General features: G+C 42.8%; 1 protein-coding gene across 2 annotated transcripts in view; it reads right to left on the reverse strand.

Annotated features, from left to right (window-relative positions):
- LOC138758540 (kinetochore-associated protein DSN1 homolog) overlaps nucleotides 1-15,514 on the reverse strand; it is a 37,369-nt gene that overhangs the window by 3,620 nt on the left and 18,235 nt on the right. For both annotated transcript variants that reach the window (XM_069927584.1, XM_069927586.1), the window contains 6 exons: nucleotides 14,894-14,954; nucleotides 12,186-12,273; nucleotides 11,454-11,513; nucleotides 5,651-5,722; nucleotides 2,615-2,762; nucleotides 152-239 (listed from right to left, as the gene is read on the reverse strand). In XM_069927584.1, coding sequence (XP_069783685.1) covers nucleotides 152-239; nucleotides 2,615-2,762; nucleotides 5,651-5,722; nucleotides 11,454-11,513; nucleotides 12,186-12,273; nucleotides 14,894-14,954 — 517 coding nt within the window. The remainder of the gene's footprint in view (nucleotides 1-151; nucleotides 240-2,614; nucleotides 2,763-5,650; nucleotides 5,723-11,453; nucleotides 11,514-12,185; nucleotides 12,274-14,893; nucleotides 14,955-15,514) is intronic.

Consider the following 15,514-nt stretch of genomic DNA (forward strand, 5'->3'; position numbering starts at 1 on the left):
GAAAATGAGTTTAGAAATGGCTCGTACAATTCTTCCTCCTCAAATCCTAGTGATCCAAGAATAAGAACTAATGAGTGAGCAGACAGATTCCAAGCTTGGCTTCAGAGGAGGTCATGTTCAGGTCAGGACACAAAGTAGTGAAGGAACTTACCCATTTGTTTGCAGATGTGCTGCAGACAGGAATCCCATTCCTGGCGGGCTGTGTTAATTAAGTTCATGGTTTTGGTGATCTGCTCCATCTAGGAGAGATTATAATTCAGCTCCGTTTCAAGTAATCTCCAAGCACAGATGAAACCTCAAAACTGTCATTTTAGGCACCAGAAAAGTCTGCAGAATCTGTGATTGTTGTGCAATACGCAAACGTGCTTTTTAATGTATTACACATCAACACAGCATGCATTTAATTGAGTCTAAATCACTTCAAATTGCTGACTTACTCAGTGAAAAACATGACACTGAAATCACTAAGCAAGGTTCAGCTTGAGTTTGCCTCTTTCCCTGTGCAGGCAGTACAGGGATATCTACAACCCCACCCCCCACTTCCCTCCAGCCCAGAGCCACCATCCTCAAGGTCATTTCTGAATTTTAATGACTTCAGCCAATTGGCAGGTAATAAGTGGGTCATCATGTCTGAAAGCAGAGCAAGCTTTAAAATGATAAATTACTTGTCTGAGCTCACTGGAGGAACTGGAAGTACATAGTCTTCTAGGGGCAACCTTAAAGGTTGAGTCAAATAGAAGAAACAAGCCCTTCAGTCCAGCTCATCCTGAGCCAATCCCATTGCCTGCATTTGGTCCATATCCTTATCAACTTTGGCTCTCCATGTATTGGTCTCAATGTCTTTAAAACTATGTAATTACAGAGAACATTGATCATTACTGTACAGCAGAGGCACTTCGTCCCACGACATTATGCTAACCTATATAAATCTACTCCACATCAATCTATCCCTTCCCTCTCTCACCCTCAATTTCTCTTACATTTGTGTGCCTATCCAAGAGCCTTTAAAATGTCCCTGTTATACCAGCCTCCATCAACATCCTAGCAATGCATTCCAGGCACTCACCACTTTCTATGTATAAAAACCTACCTCTAATGTTTCTCCAAATCTTTCCCCAACTCACCTTAAACAACATGCCCCCTGGTGTTTGCCATTGATGCCCAGGGAAACAGTTGCTGGCTGCACGCCCTATCTATGACACTCAAACTTGTACACCTCTATTAAGTCACCTATCATCTTGCGTTGCTCCACAAAGTTTTCTTAAGCTTTCCAAAAGCCATAGCTGGCTCAATTTTTCCTCATAACATTCTCCAATCCAGGAAACGTCTCAGTAAATCTCTGCACCCTCTCTAAAATCTCCATGTTCTTGCAATGAGGCAACCAGAACTGAACGCAAAAAGAGAATGGTCCCTGATTGGGTCACTTTCTCTGGTGGCTCATTCCACATGGGCCATCATCATGATGTGCAAGTCTGATGACACTGTGATTTTTGTGCATACAAAGTGCTGGAGGAACTCAGCAGGTCACCCAAATATAGGGGAGCAAAATGTAACCAATGTTCCGGGACCAAGCCCTTTGTCAAGGTATGATCAACAAGCAGCTGATAAAAAGATGGGAGGAGGAGGAGAGGAAGGGTCGTGGGGAGGAGCACAGGCAAGGGCAGAGGGGGGGACAAAAGAGAAAAGAGCTGAGGTGATGGGGGAGAGAAGAGAAAGCAGGTAGCTCTCTGAATGGTGAGGGAAGGGATCCGGAGCTGGAGGAAACAGAGGGATAGGGAATAAGAGAGACAGGTAGGGGAAGGGTCTAACAGAACTAGATAAGTCAATGTTAGTGTGGTCTGGTTGGAGAGTCCCCAAAAAGAATATCAGGTGCTGTTCCTCCAATTTGTGGGTAGTCTTGTTTGGCAGTGCGTGAAACCAGGGACATTCATGAAGAATTGAAACAGTTGGCCAATGGGAATTCCTCATTATTGCAGTGGTCAGAGCGAAGGTGCTCAACAAAACCATCTCCCAGTCTGTATCCAGTCTCTCCAATGTAGAGGAGGCCACAAAGGGGGCACTAGGCACAGTAAACTTGAAAGGACTGTTTGGAGCCCCAAGGTAGCAAGGGAGCAAGTGTAGCAATCACAGGGGAAGGTACCGAGGGGGAGAGACTAGTGAGAAGGGATGAGTGGATGAGGGAATCCCAGAGGGAGCAGTCTCTGCAGAAAGTGGGGAGATGTCTCTGGCAGTGGGATCACGTTGTCGGTGGCGAAAATTGCAGAAGACAATATGTCAATGCAGAGGCTGGTGAGGTAAAAGACAAGGAAAATCCAGTTCGTGTGGCATCCAGAGGCGGAGGAGGCCAGGGCAGATGTGTGGCAAATAAAAGATGTGGGCATAGCGATCCACAGGGATTATGTTTCTTCTAGTTGACCAGTTCTCTCCAGATCTAAACTCTGTCTTTAAAGCAGGAAGGACCTGCAGCAATATTTTCTGTTTCCCATTTTATGCAACCATAGAGTATTCTCTTGCTAGCCCACAGGCCTCTGCTAACTGCTCTGGTGCCATCTCCCAACCTCAAGCTTCATCCCATCCTGCCCCATCAACCCCAAACCTTGGCCCATCTACTTACTATGCATTCCATACTCTGAAGAATCAGAGCATCTTTGTCCAGAATAGGCTGATAATCTGGCTTGCTTGTGATCACATCCATCTGTGAATTCTCCATCACAGGGCTTGGTTCTGATGCCCCTCTAGTCACTTTTGCCTGTTCTAAGTTGCTGAAATATATTAAATTATCACATAAAAAAGTAGTAAAAGAATATTAGACTTCACTGTTGACCATTAGAATGGCAGATCAGCCCAGTTTGTCTTTCACTCTTGCTCTGGAGGTTCACAAGATGAAAATATTTTGTTACCGGCCTCAAAATACTTGTTTTTTGGTGTATAAGTCGACCAGTGTACAAGTCGACCCCCATTCTTCAGTCTAATTTTAATTTTATAGTATATCCAACGTACAAGTTGACCCCCATTTTTGAGCTGTCTGGGCCTCCCAGGAACAACCCAAAATTTTTTAAAACACCCCAATCACAAGTAAAAAAATCTGTAAATTAACTATGTTTTTTGGAAAAAACCCTCGGTCTACCAGGCAGGAGCTAGGGCAGCAACATCATGCTCCAGGTTGGACCAGAAACCTCGGCCTTCCAGGCAGCAACGGCGACGGCCCACAGAGCCGACATTATGCTCCCGGTGGAAGCAGGAACCTCAGCCTACTAGGCAGGAGCGGTGATGGCTACCACAGGGTCCCAGGTAGGAGCGGTTATGGCAGCACCCAGCAATGGGGAGGTGTTGGGGAGTGGCGGCGTGGTGCTTCCAGCATCAACTTATACGCCAAATTAACGCCAATCTTTTTTTCTGGCAAATTTAAGGTCTCAAGAGTAAATCCGGTGTACAAGTCGACCCCCCCCCCCCCCCCACCCACCCAGAAATATTTTAGTGTTTCACGATGCAACTTATACTACTGAATGTTAATAAAGCATGTATGCACCTAAATTTCTCTTTGCTTTATCGCAATTGTGTCCCAAACACAGGAAACTTAAATGACTGTGTATTTTGGCAAACAAATCAACCAACAGATAAAATGGTTGCCAATTCCATCTGAATTTCATGGTTTATCATATATTGGTGTATAAGACAAGTCCCCAAAAATACAGGTGTTGACTGAGCTGGTGTCACTTTGATGAAGCTGATGGGAATGGCCAGAAGGTGGGTGTTATCATGGAGCCTCCAGCAAAATGAAAACAGTATGTGGGACACTGACCACAAAGTGGAAGCTGACTCATCAGATTCAGACTGGGATCCGTTTGATGACAGCGTAAACAGTGAGACTTGGATGCACCTGCCGAGTTATTTGCCTCCTGCAATGATGTCGAAGGATTTTAGATGTCGTTGTAAGGTGGGGTCTGTATGGGTTATGGAACCAATCAAGTGGAGTAGAATTTTTGTATTTGGCCTACAAGACAAGCTATTTTTGGTGTGTTTAATGGGTTGTCTCATACACCGAAATATATGGTAACTGATTAAGACTTTGCCAATATTTCCCATTGTCAGATGTGTCTCGAGAGCACTCAAACCATTCTGGTGGACAGGAACGAAGCAATCTCATAACATTTTTCTGACTCTGGGTGTGGGAGGAGGACCAGCTAGATTTCAGCCGGCAGTCGGAAGAAACCTATTGCTTTGCTCGTACTGAGAAGAGCATGGTGATGTAGAAATTGAGAAAAGAATGATTGGGTCAGGGGAGATGAGGAAACTGGGGAAGTACAAAAGTAAATGGCAAGAGTTAAAAACCCCAAACAGGAATTTTTAAAAAATCAGATAACATAGACAACGAAGATTTTTATGGATTCTGGGCTGCTGATCACAAAAATCATCATAAAATTTTCTTATCACGTACTGTTTTCTAGATACAACCTATTTTTGTGATTTCCAGTCATACTCAAGTCTATTTCAAGCAGACAGAAACTTGAAGTGTAACATGTCATTGAAAATTCATTTTCTGCATTTGCACTTGGACTCCTTCCCTGTTGATGTCGGTGCCGTCAATGACGAACGCGGTGAAAGGTTTCACCTGGACATTGTGACCATGGAAAAGCAGTATCAGGGCAACTGGAATCCATCAATGCCGGCCGACTATTGTTGGACACTGACATGAGAGGCATCAGATACTGAGTACAAAGGAAAACCAGCGGAATTTTAAAAAAATGTCAGTTGAACTTATGCAATGTGTCAACACTATTTTACGATTAAAGTTAATTTGACATTTCTCCTACTTCCTACGCGAGTGGTTCTCATCCCACCCCATCAAATTCATATACCACCCTAAGTAATCCCTTACTAACCAGAGGATCTATGGCTCCTTTTTCTTTCCCATAGGCTACTATATATGCTCTGTGGTTAGTAAGAGATTACACAAAGTGATATGTGAGTGGAAAAAAGGTTGAGAACCACTCCACAATACAGCACATCTGAAATTATCTTTGTGTTCAGATTGAAGTTGTCTATCATAATTCCCATTTTTTTCAGGAAGCAAAGCTTTCGAAAAAAATGGTTGTCCAGTGTTATCAACCTTTTATTTTAAAAAAAAAATTGAGGTTCTTGAGAGATAAATATTGGCTGAAACACTTGTAGACCTCACTTCCTCAGCATATCACACTATAAAATCTATGATGTTCACTTGATCATACACAGGACCCCAGTTCAACATCTCACACGAAGAAAATGCAATTACCAATACAGCAACACTGTACCGGGGTAGCAACGTAGATCAGAGTGTCTGTTTTCGAGAACGTGAATCAGGTTGGGAGATGGAATCCAGATGAAACTGGTATTGATGTTAATGTACCTGTGTCAAAGATTACAATTGGGAAAAGTGTGCAGGAAGATTTCTTGTGCTGCAGGTTACTGGGCTTGAGCTCAAGTGTGAAATGTGCCCCCAAGAACAGTGAGCACATTCTACACAGGTCATCAAACGTACCCAGTTAATGAACTGTTGACACCTTTTCCATTTCCCAACACCTCCAGCATTTTCTTTCCTTTCAATGAAGCTCACACATTGTGAGGGGCACCTACGTATAAGACAAGCAGAACATTTGTGGCAGGAACTTACTTAGCTGCTTGGTCTACATTTTGGCAATAGACTTCTAAAAGCTGGTTCCAAGTGTCACACTCAGCATTTAATCTGTAACAGAGAGAAAACAATTAATTAGCACATCTCACCTGATGACATTTTTATCAACTATTATCACAAAATATTTAGCAGTCATCCAAGACATTTTTAAATCACTAAAATTTTGTCCTAATGTGTCTTTTCCTGCACCAGGACCAGAACCAGGAATCAATATTTGGAAAATTCCATTTAAGTCTTTGACAAAGAAACATTTCTTCTACTCAAAGGCTATCCTGGCACCAACCCAGTGGAGTACTCCAAAACTCTGGAGGAGTCACAGGGTAGCTGTTGTATCGCTGGAAATAAACCATAGGGCACAACTCTTATCCTGGCTCCAATCGACATGATACCCTCCATCTCATCAAATACACAGTGGGGAGGGGGACAAATCACAAGATGCCCTCTTTCATAATACAATTAAATAATGGAGTCTTTAATCAAATCTGGGTGGCCAATTAACACAATGGAAGAGTTCAGATCACAATGTTTTACAACAAAACCAGAAAACACTGAACGATTCAGAAGTACGAGGTGTTTTTGGGGGAGGGAGGGGTGGTGGTAGAGGGAATGTGGGAAGGAATGGCGAGTAAACAGCTGAGAAAGGAGAGATAAAATAGCATTTCAATATTAAAGAATCACAAACACCAACATTTCTTGAACACAATCACTTCGTTGTGACAGTCATTGCCGTACATCAGGGAAACAGGCCTCACTTGCTCATACATAGGGTGCCCTCCTGCTTTAGTCCTACGCCCATATACATGGAATAGTTCAATCCCCTTAAATACATGGAGTTATCCAAGTGTTTCTTCAAGGAAGCTACCCCCCTTTGTCTGGCAGTTCATTCTATGTGCCCACCACCCTCGCAGTGAAGAACTGTCCCCTCACGTCCCTTCTAAATCCCACCCCCTTCACTTTATATAGATTTCCCCTCAGATTAATCTTCTCTAGGGAGCTGACCATCACTATTCACCTTATCCATGCCCCCCATGATTTTATAGACCTCAATAACATCCCCTTTCAACCTCCCGAGTTCTATGGAAAACAGGTCTAGTTTTTCTTATCCCTCATGACAACTCAACTCCCCTAACCTCTCTGTACCCTTTCCCTCATTTTAATATCCTTCCGATAGTGAGGGGACCAAAGCTGCACGGCTTCGCCAACATCATCTTCCCCACAATCAATGTCAAACTGTCTGAAAGGCTCTTTTCACTCATGTCTGCCTGACCTGCCATTGTTAAAGAGCGAACCTGCATCCTGAGGGGATCCCCCCCCCCCACCACACTCTTTTGGGTCCTGCCAGTAACAGGGCAAGTCCAGCTCTGGTTCGATTTTCTTGTCAGTTGAACTGCATCTGGCCTTTCTTTGGCTCCATTCCCCATCTGGCCTTCACTCCCACTGTGATACAACTCGGAGCTAAAAATGCAACGATTCTTTGGAAGAAGTTGCTGTCTTTGAATGTCAGACACCAAAAAGAACAGCAATGACATTGTTGGCCCAAAGTTATATAGTGTTACAGATCTTAGGCTCCAATGCTGGCCTGCTGACTATATTACAGGCTGCATGGACAACACCTTGGTAAAAAGTCCCACAGCATCTTTCTGCAAGAAGAGACAAATCTCATTTGATGTCAAACTTACAACAAGCGGGACAACGCAGCATTGCTTTGACAGATTAGATATTTCTCCCATGGAGACCTGAACCAACAGCCTATTGATTTCAGCATTTTTGGAGCACTGAAATAGATGCTGTGCACAGCACCAATACTTTATTATGAAGAAAAAGACAATGAGTCAAAAAAAAAGCAGAACCAAAAGGGTGATAATCTCCAGATATCTTAGCTACAAGCAAATTGACAAAGAGTGAAAAGGATTTGACAAGTGGCTCAAAGTGTAGTGTGGTAGAAATGAGTGGCTCAAAGTGTAGTGTGGTAGAAATGGGCTCCGATTCATGGAACACCGACGCCAGTGCTGGGGAAAGAGAGGCAAAAACAAACTGCTGGAGGAACACACGGTGTTGAGCATCAGTGGTAAGAAAGCAATGGTCAACGTTTCAGGTCAAAACCCAGTACTGTTGAGTCATGAACATGACGACTAAAGAAAGGGCTGATCATTTAAAACTGGTGTGTAGAGATTTCATCCAGTTCGCCCTCTGCCCTGAAGGTGGTAAAGGGTTTAGATGCATTCATGATAGAGATGATTTAGAAACTGAGTCATGGGGAATGGCACAGAAGCCATGACCATGTTGAAGGGTGACCAGGTTTGAGGACTTTCCGGCCAACTTCTGTTCCTGCGCAAAAGCCTTCTCAGTTCTGGGCTTGGGCACAAACCATCATTCAAGTGATTTCCCTTCTCATCACGTGGACCTATCTTCAGGCAGTTGATAAAGCAAATCAAGTCCCCATTGGCCTTTCAATTCCAGGCTGCCTAACTGAAGGGTACTCAGACCCATTATGCAGTTCTATTTCTGTAATTCTGCACACTTCTCTCAAGTGTTACCTAGTTTCCATTTGAAATCATTGATCATCTCTACATCCACCACCAACAGCACCTTTATTTTCTGTACAGCATGAAGAAGGTACACCCTTGTCCAAGGATATTGATGGAATTTTACTCAGTGTGGTACAGCCACTGTCTAGTATTGGACCATAAAGCATTTCAGTCGGTGGTGAAAACTGCCTAGTGGATTATTGGCATCCAATTGCCCACCATTGAGAACATCTCTCAGGAACGCTGTCTGGGCAGGGCAAAGAGCATCATCAAAGATGCATTTCACCCTAACTATGGGCTTATTACTCTTCTTCCATCTTGTAGGCGCTAGAGGAGCCTTTGCTCTGTTCTCCCCCCTCCTCCACCCCCCCCTCCCGAGGCTGTGACCCTGCTGAACCTTAAGTCCCAGTGGTGCGGCACTCACATTGTATTGTCAGTACTTTTGTAATTATTTGCTTGCTGAATGCACTTGTTTTTATTTGCAGGTAGTTATTTGTATACAGCACTGTTTTTAAAACTTCTCATAAGATGCTAATTGTATTTCATTAGCTTTGTATTTTCTTAGCTCAATGACAATAAAGTTGAATCTAATCTAATCCTGCCTCCCTAGGCTCTTGCATCTTTGAAATATGATCACTCCTCATCTGTGAGATTCCAAAGAACCCCAAGACAACTCTCATTTCAGGAGTTAGCCTAAGTAAATATCTTCCAGACTGCCTTTAATTTAGTACATTTCTTTCTGAAAACAAAAAGAGACCAAAACTCTGCAGAGTACATCCTATACAAATGCAACAAAACATCTCCAGCCGTACGACTGGGATTAGAGTTTACAATGAAGTGCAATTTTCCTAAATTGCCGCTGCATCTGCCAGTGCTGCCGTATCATAAAGTGGAACTGCCAGGTCCCTCTGTACTCCACTCATTTCAAGCCTCTTTCCTTTTAGGAAATAGCCTGTCATTAATTCCTTTCCGAAACTGCATCGCCTTACATTTCCCCCCAACAACTAGATTTTCTCCTACTTACTTATCCCCGTCATTTGAACAGTACAAAAATAACAAGCATACCCTTGCACTCTTTTTTGTGTATTCAGCAATCTTGGGATACCTTAGAATCAGCCCATTCTGGAGTCATTAATATATAAACTAAGTAACTGTGGGCCTAGAAATAATCTTTGCTACACCTTTACTAGTTATACTCATTCATTTTGCTTGTATGAAATTGTGCGCTGTGTTGATTTCAAAAATTAAAGTTTCTTTAATATATTAGACATTCAGCAGGTAACAGGCCCTTCCGGCCCACAAACCCATGCCGCCAAATACCCCAATTACCTACAACCCCCCCCGCCCCCATACATTTTTTTGAAAGGTGGAGAACCTGGAGGAAACCCACAAAGACATGGGGTAACACCAAATTGTTGGTGCTGTAAGAACGTGGCGCTAAATGTTACACAAAATGTGCCACCCCAAATTATTAACGAATAGAAATAGAATACAAATAGTTATTTCTTTCTTGATTTTAGACTCTTGCCACAATGGAGGTTAAGTAAACTGACCTATAGTTTTCCATTTTTTGTCTCCCTCCTCTTCAGGTTTACAAATGACACCGATATTGGTGTGGTGTAGTGAAGTTTGTCTAGGGTTACAACAGGATCTGTGCCAAGGAACAGCAGATAGAACTCAGACAAATGTGAAATGATGCATTTGGGGAATTAAACCAGGAAGGACTTTGACAGTAAAGGACATCAAATGCCATTCTCAAATTTGCTGATGACACCACAGTCTTCGACAGGATCACAGACGGCAATGAGGAAGCGTAGAAGAGTGAGATAGATGAGCCCTTTGCAGTCAACAGCAGCAAAACTACGGGACTGATTGGGCACTTCAGGAAGGGGAAACCAGGAGAACACAAACCAGTCGTCATTGAAAGGTCAGCAGTGGAAAGGGTAAAGATTTCAAATTCCCAAGTTGTCAACATCTTTTGAAGATCTATTCTAGGACCTTCACGTCAATGCAATCATGAAAGCGGCGGCTCGTCACCAGCTAATCTTTGTGAGGGGTTTCAGGATTTAGTATACTACTAAAGACTTTTGCAAATTTCCACAGAGCGATTAGCACAACCCCGTGACAGCACCAACGACCGGGACTCAAATGCCGTGCTAACCCCGAGACAGCGCCAGCAACCGGGACTCAAATGTCGTGCTAGCCCCGAGACATCGCCAGCGACCGGGACTCAAATGCCGTGCTAGCCCCCGTGACAGCGCCAGCGACCAGGACTCGAATGTTGCACTAGCCCCGTGACAGCACCAGTGGCTGGGGTTCCAATCCCGCGCTAGCCCCGTGACAGCGCCAGCGATCAGGATCAGGGTTTGAATCCCGTGTTAGCCCCGTGACAGCGCCAGTGATCAGGACCAGGGTTTTAATCCCGCGCTAGCCCCGTGACAGCGCCAGCGATCAGGACCAGGGTTTGAATCCCGTGTTAGCCCCGTGACAGCGCCAGCGATCAGGACCAGGGTTTGAATCCCGTGTTAGCCCCGTGACAGCGCCAGCAACTGGAACTTGGGTTGAAATCGCCGACTGTCTGGAAGGAGTTTGTACATTCTCTCCATGTCTGCGTGGATTTTCCCCAGGGGTTCTGGTTTTTTCTCACAGTTCAAAACATACCAGGGGTATAGGTTAATTGGATGTAATTGGGTGACATGGGCTTGTGGACCGCAAGGGCTTGATACCGTGCTGTATGTCTAAATTTATAATTTAATATAGAGTTGTGAACTCAGTCTTCACTCCATTAAGGATATCTACAAAAGGGAGTGTCCAATTCATAATGACTGTGGTCTTCTGATGAGAATGTCAAGGATCTAGCTGCAGAAAGAGGTGCAGAGGCCCAGGGTTAGGAACATTGACCAGCACTGAGGGAATGTGTTGGTCAACAACTCGGTGTTGAAGACTGAGCTCTAGTCTATGAAGAGTAGCCACATGTACGAGTTGTTGACTCGGTGTTCTAGAGTTGAGTGGAAAGCCAGTGATATTACACCTGGTGGGCAGTGATTGCAATGGTAGGCAAATTACAGTGGGTCCAGATCCTTCCTTAGTTATGTGTTAATTCTGACCATGACCAACCTTACAAAGCATTTCATCATGGTAGATGGAAGTGTTACTGGATGATAGTCGTTGAAGCAGCTCACTTTTCTTGGGCATTGAAATATGGAATCACAGATTCCAGAGATTCAACATCGATTAACAACAAAGGTCCCTACCTGGATATGTCATTCTTTAGTTGCTCCATCAACATTTCTGTTTCTGGTGTTGGAGGGACACTGGAAGATAGAATCACCAAGGTCACAAATATTGTCCTATGAGCAGAGCACCGTACTCTACCTGCAATGAAGATGATGTACTACCGCTGCAACAGTTCTGAACTCTGGCTGTGGAAGACACCAAACAAGTAGAACAAACAGTAAAAGTGCTATGACGGAAATTGTGGAGAATTTTCTAAGACTTGGACTTGGGAGAAAATAATTGGCCTTCTCTATGTCTCTGCGAGGGAGGATATGATAGAATTCAGCTGTATTTCTGACATCCCAAGTGCACCAGGGGAGAAGATCTCATTGGAAATATTTGGAAATAGCTTTGGCAGTCAATAAACATGCCTACAGCATTAGCAAACACCATTGAGAGCCTGCAGCCCTCCAGCAGTGCTTTCAGGCAAAGAACATACCAAATAGCAGAAAGTGGTTTCCACTTCATTACACGGCAGATTCACGGAGTTTTTTTGTTCTGCTATTATAGACCACTCCCAATAGTAAAAGTAGGTCTCCTTCACTCCTTACCTCTCTCTGAAACTGCTGTACCAAGGTATGTTAGCTGGACTGCTCGCAAAACAAACTATCACCACATCTCGGTACACGTGACAATAACCTTCAACTTGATTAGTATGGACGGTCCAATGAAACTTTGTTTTAGCATTTAATGCTCCACTGGGTACTCACTCTTCTGGGTCCTCAGTGCATTTCCTTAGCGTCCCATCCAGTTTCATTGTCTCAATGATCCGTTTAACATCATTGGAAATACCAGAGGCTGCAGATAATAACCAATAAACACTCAGACCAAATTTGCTTTATATCAGAGACAATTATTCTTGGACCGACCAATCACACAAAATCCCATGCAGAGTGATAGAAATTTAAAGAGATCAAATACGACATCCATGTCTTCTGAAGACTTTGAATAAACTCGAATAATGATGAGAGTTAAACACGTTTCAAAGTCACATGGATAAGCAAAGGAGTGTGTGCAATCATGTGGGAAAACCTGAGATTAGTGTTAAACAGACAAAAGTGCAACACACAAAAGTCCTGGAACATTTGGGCCCCCCACCCCCCTTGCCCAGATTCACTATCCCTTGTGTGAATCTCCTTATAGTTAAGAAAAACACATCTAATTTTCTGCATGTTAAATAGATATTTCTCAAATAACAGGTCCTGTATTTATCACAGAATCTAGAGGCTACAAGCTTTGCTGATGTATATTCCTTGCGAATTTGAAAAGGGCCCACTGATTGAGCACTCACCAAATTAACTCAGCCCATGATTTCCCATTAATTTTCAGTAAAAGCTTTGAATTATTGCCACAGCATATTTGTATTTTAATTCATTAGACACGATTCAAACAGTAACTGACTAAAGTTAGCAGAAGTATTAATTTAAGGAGCCAAAGCTTTTTTTTGAGCAACAATAAGGATCAAATAGTTCAGTTCAAGATTGTATCTTTATTTATTCAATTAAAATTGAACTTGGGGACACAAATACATTAAATTAACTTTATTTAACCCGATGCATATGTTGACCCCAGTTCTGAGACATGGCTGCTATTTTTACATTTAAAATTCAATCTGACTCATGACTACATTGTCGAGACAAAATAAAGCCCTGGTTACTCACATTTGATGAAGCATTTTACATTAAATAGAATACTGACCAGCATTTTGATAAAACTGCTTAATTTTGCAGGCTGCCAGGCTAGCTAAATATATTGAAGCGATGACAAATTCTATTTAAATAGTATCATTAAGAAGCCCAATGGGATGCTGGGCTTCATTAATAGGGGGGATTGAGAGTCAAGACGTCATGATGCAACTCTCCAAATCTCTGATGAGATTACACTTAGAATATTGTGTTCAGTTCTGGTCACCTCATTATAGGAAGGATAGTGAAAAGAAGATTTACCAGGATGTTGCCTGGATTAGAAAACAAGTCTTGTGAGGTAAAATTAGCAGAGCCAGAACTTTTTTCTTTGGAGCATAGAAGGATGAGAGAGGTCGACAAGATTATGAGAGGCACAGATAGGGTGGATAGCCAGCGCCTGTTTACCCAGAGCAGGAACAGCAAACACCAGAGGATGCATGTACAAAGTGAAGGGAGGAAAGTTTAAGGGAGCAAAGTTTAAGGGAGCAAAGTTTAAGGGAGACATCAGGACAAGCTTTTTTAAAAAATTATACACAGAGAGTTGAGGGTGCCTGGAATTCATTGCCAAGGATGGTGGTGAATGCTGAAACATTAGGGGCATTTAAGAGACTAGACAGGCATATAGATGGAAGAGGGTAATGGGGTAGGGAGGGTTTCGTATTTTTTTTTAATGACATATATGGGTCGACACAACATCGAAGGCTGAACAATCCAGTAGCCATAAAAGGCCTGGTGAATAAAAGCTTGGAAAGAAGGCATTTTTCAAATAGAGCACATTAAAGATGTGGGAAGAACATCAAGAATCTGAAGTCCAGGGCACGAGACGATGAAAATTCTGACAGAGATTGGGATGTTGGCTGTGAACAATCTGTTGTGCAGCTACAGGGCACCAGAGTGGGGAAAAATCCGTGGAAAGATCTGAAATCATACTTGAACTCACTTTGTAGGAAAATCCAAGGCACAACCCAAGACTCCATAAAACATAGCAGAGGCAACAGAGAATGTCTGAAAGTCTCATTTTGTGTGTTCTAAACACACAATGCAAGAAGCACGTGGCTTCTAGCAACAGTTGCTCATGTCCCCTTATAGTCTTGGAGGGTAGTCCAAAGGAGATTCACCAGGCCAATTCCTGGGAATAGAGGGCTGTCTAATGAAGAGAAGGTATTCCTTGAAGTGAAGGATGGGGAGTGACATTCATTTGTACAGTACTTAAAGGGGCTTGATAAGGTAGATGTTGACATTTTTCATGGGTGGGGAAACTACCAAACAAGGAGAGAGCTACAAAATTAGAGGGCTACCTTTTTAAAAAAAGAATGGTAGTGGAATTCTCAGCCCAAGCAGTGTGGTGGAGACCAGATCATTAGATGATTTCATGTCTAACATGGAGACAGAAAAATATGAAAAAGATTGATTTAGAGGTTATGGGGAACTGGGGAAAAGAAATTAGGGAAATGGTAAATCAGCCATGATCATATTGAATAGTGGGCAGGGCTGAGAGGCTGATGACTCATTCCTTTTCCTACTTCCTGGTGTTCTTGCACACGGCAGCATGTGTCCAATCAGAATGCAAGTCCAGTGAAAATAATGCAAGGGTAAACTTGGTTAATGGGAATGAAGGAACTGAAGTTGTTTTTTGTCATTGCATTACATGCAATACAAAAACATTCACTGAACAGTCATTTTAACGGAAGCAAGTTTGAGGATAAATCGAGATGACAAAAATCAAGACTCACCATCTGTCTGAAACGTATGAAGGCTGAAATCATTTTGAGACTCCAACTTCTGTAAAGTATACTGTGAAATAGATATCAAGTGTTACCTCTACTTATCCACAAAGTTAAAAGCAAAGCAGTAATTCCAATGTATATTAACACCAAAGACTACGAAACACTTCGATGCATATTGTCTCAAAATCAGACATTCTTGACTACTGATCTGCTACCATAGGACACACACAACCACATCTACATGATAGAGGCTTGTGCTGTTCCACTAAAGTCAGATGCAGTGCTACTGGGAGCCAAACATTACTGACCAGGGTACCAGTAGTGGTGAGGCACCAGACATATCACAATCAAAACAAGTGATTATTTTAAACTTAATTTTTAAGTTTGAGATATAGGAAAAGCAATTGAAGCTTTGATAAAGGGCTTACACTAAGGGAACCCTGAGGAGGCAGTGATCATAATATAATCAAATTCACCCTGTAGTTGGAGAGGGGTGAAAACAGACATCAGATGTATCCACATACCTGTAGAATAAAGGAACAAATGAGGTTTGAGAAAGGAGGTGGCCAAACTTGATTGGAAGCAGACTCAACAACCTTGCACTCAATGTCACCAAAATCAAGGAGT

The sequence above is a fragment of the Narcine bancroftii genome, chromosome 3 (assembly GCF_036971445.1).
Source record: "Narcine bancroftii isolate sNarBan1 chromosome 3, sNarBan1.hap1, whole genome shotgun sequence".
In the NCBI taxonomy this organism is placed as follows: Eukaryota; Metazoa; Chordata; class Chondrichthyes; order Torpediniformes; family Narcinidae; genus Narcine; species Narcine bancroftii.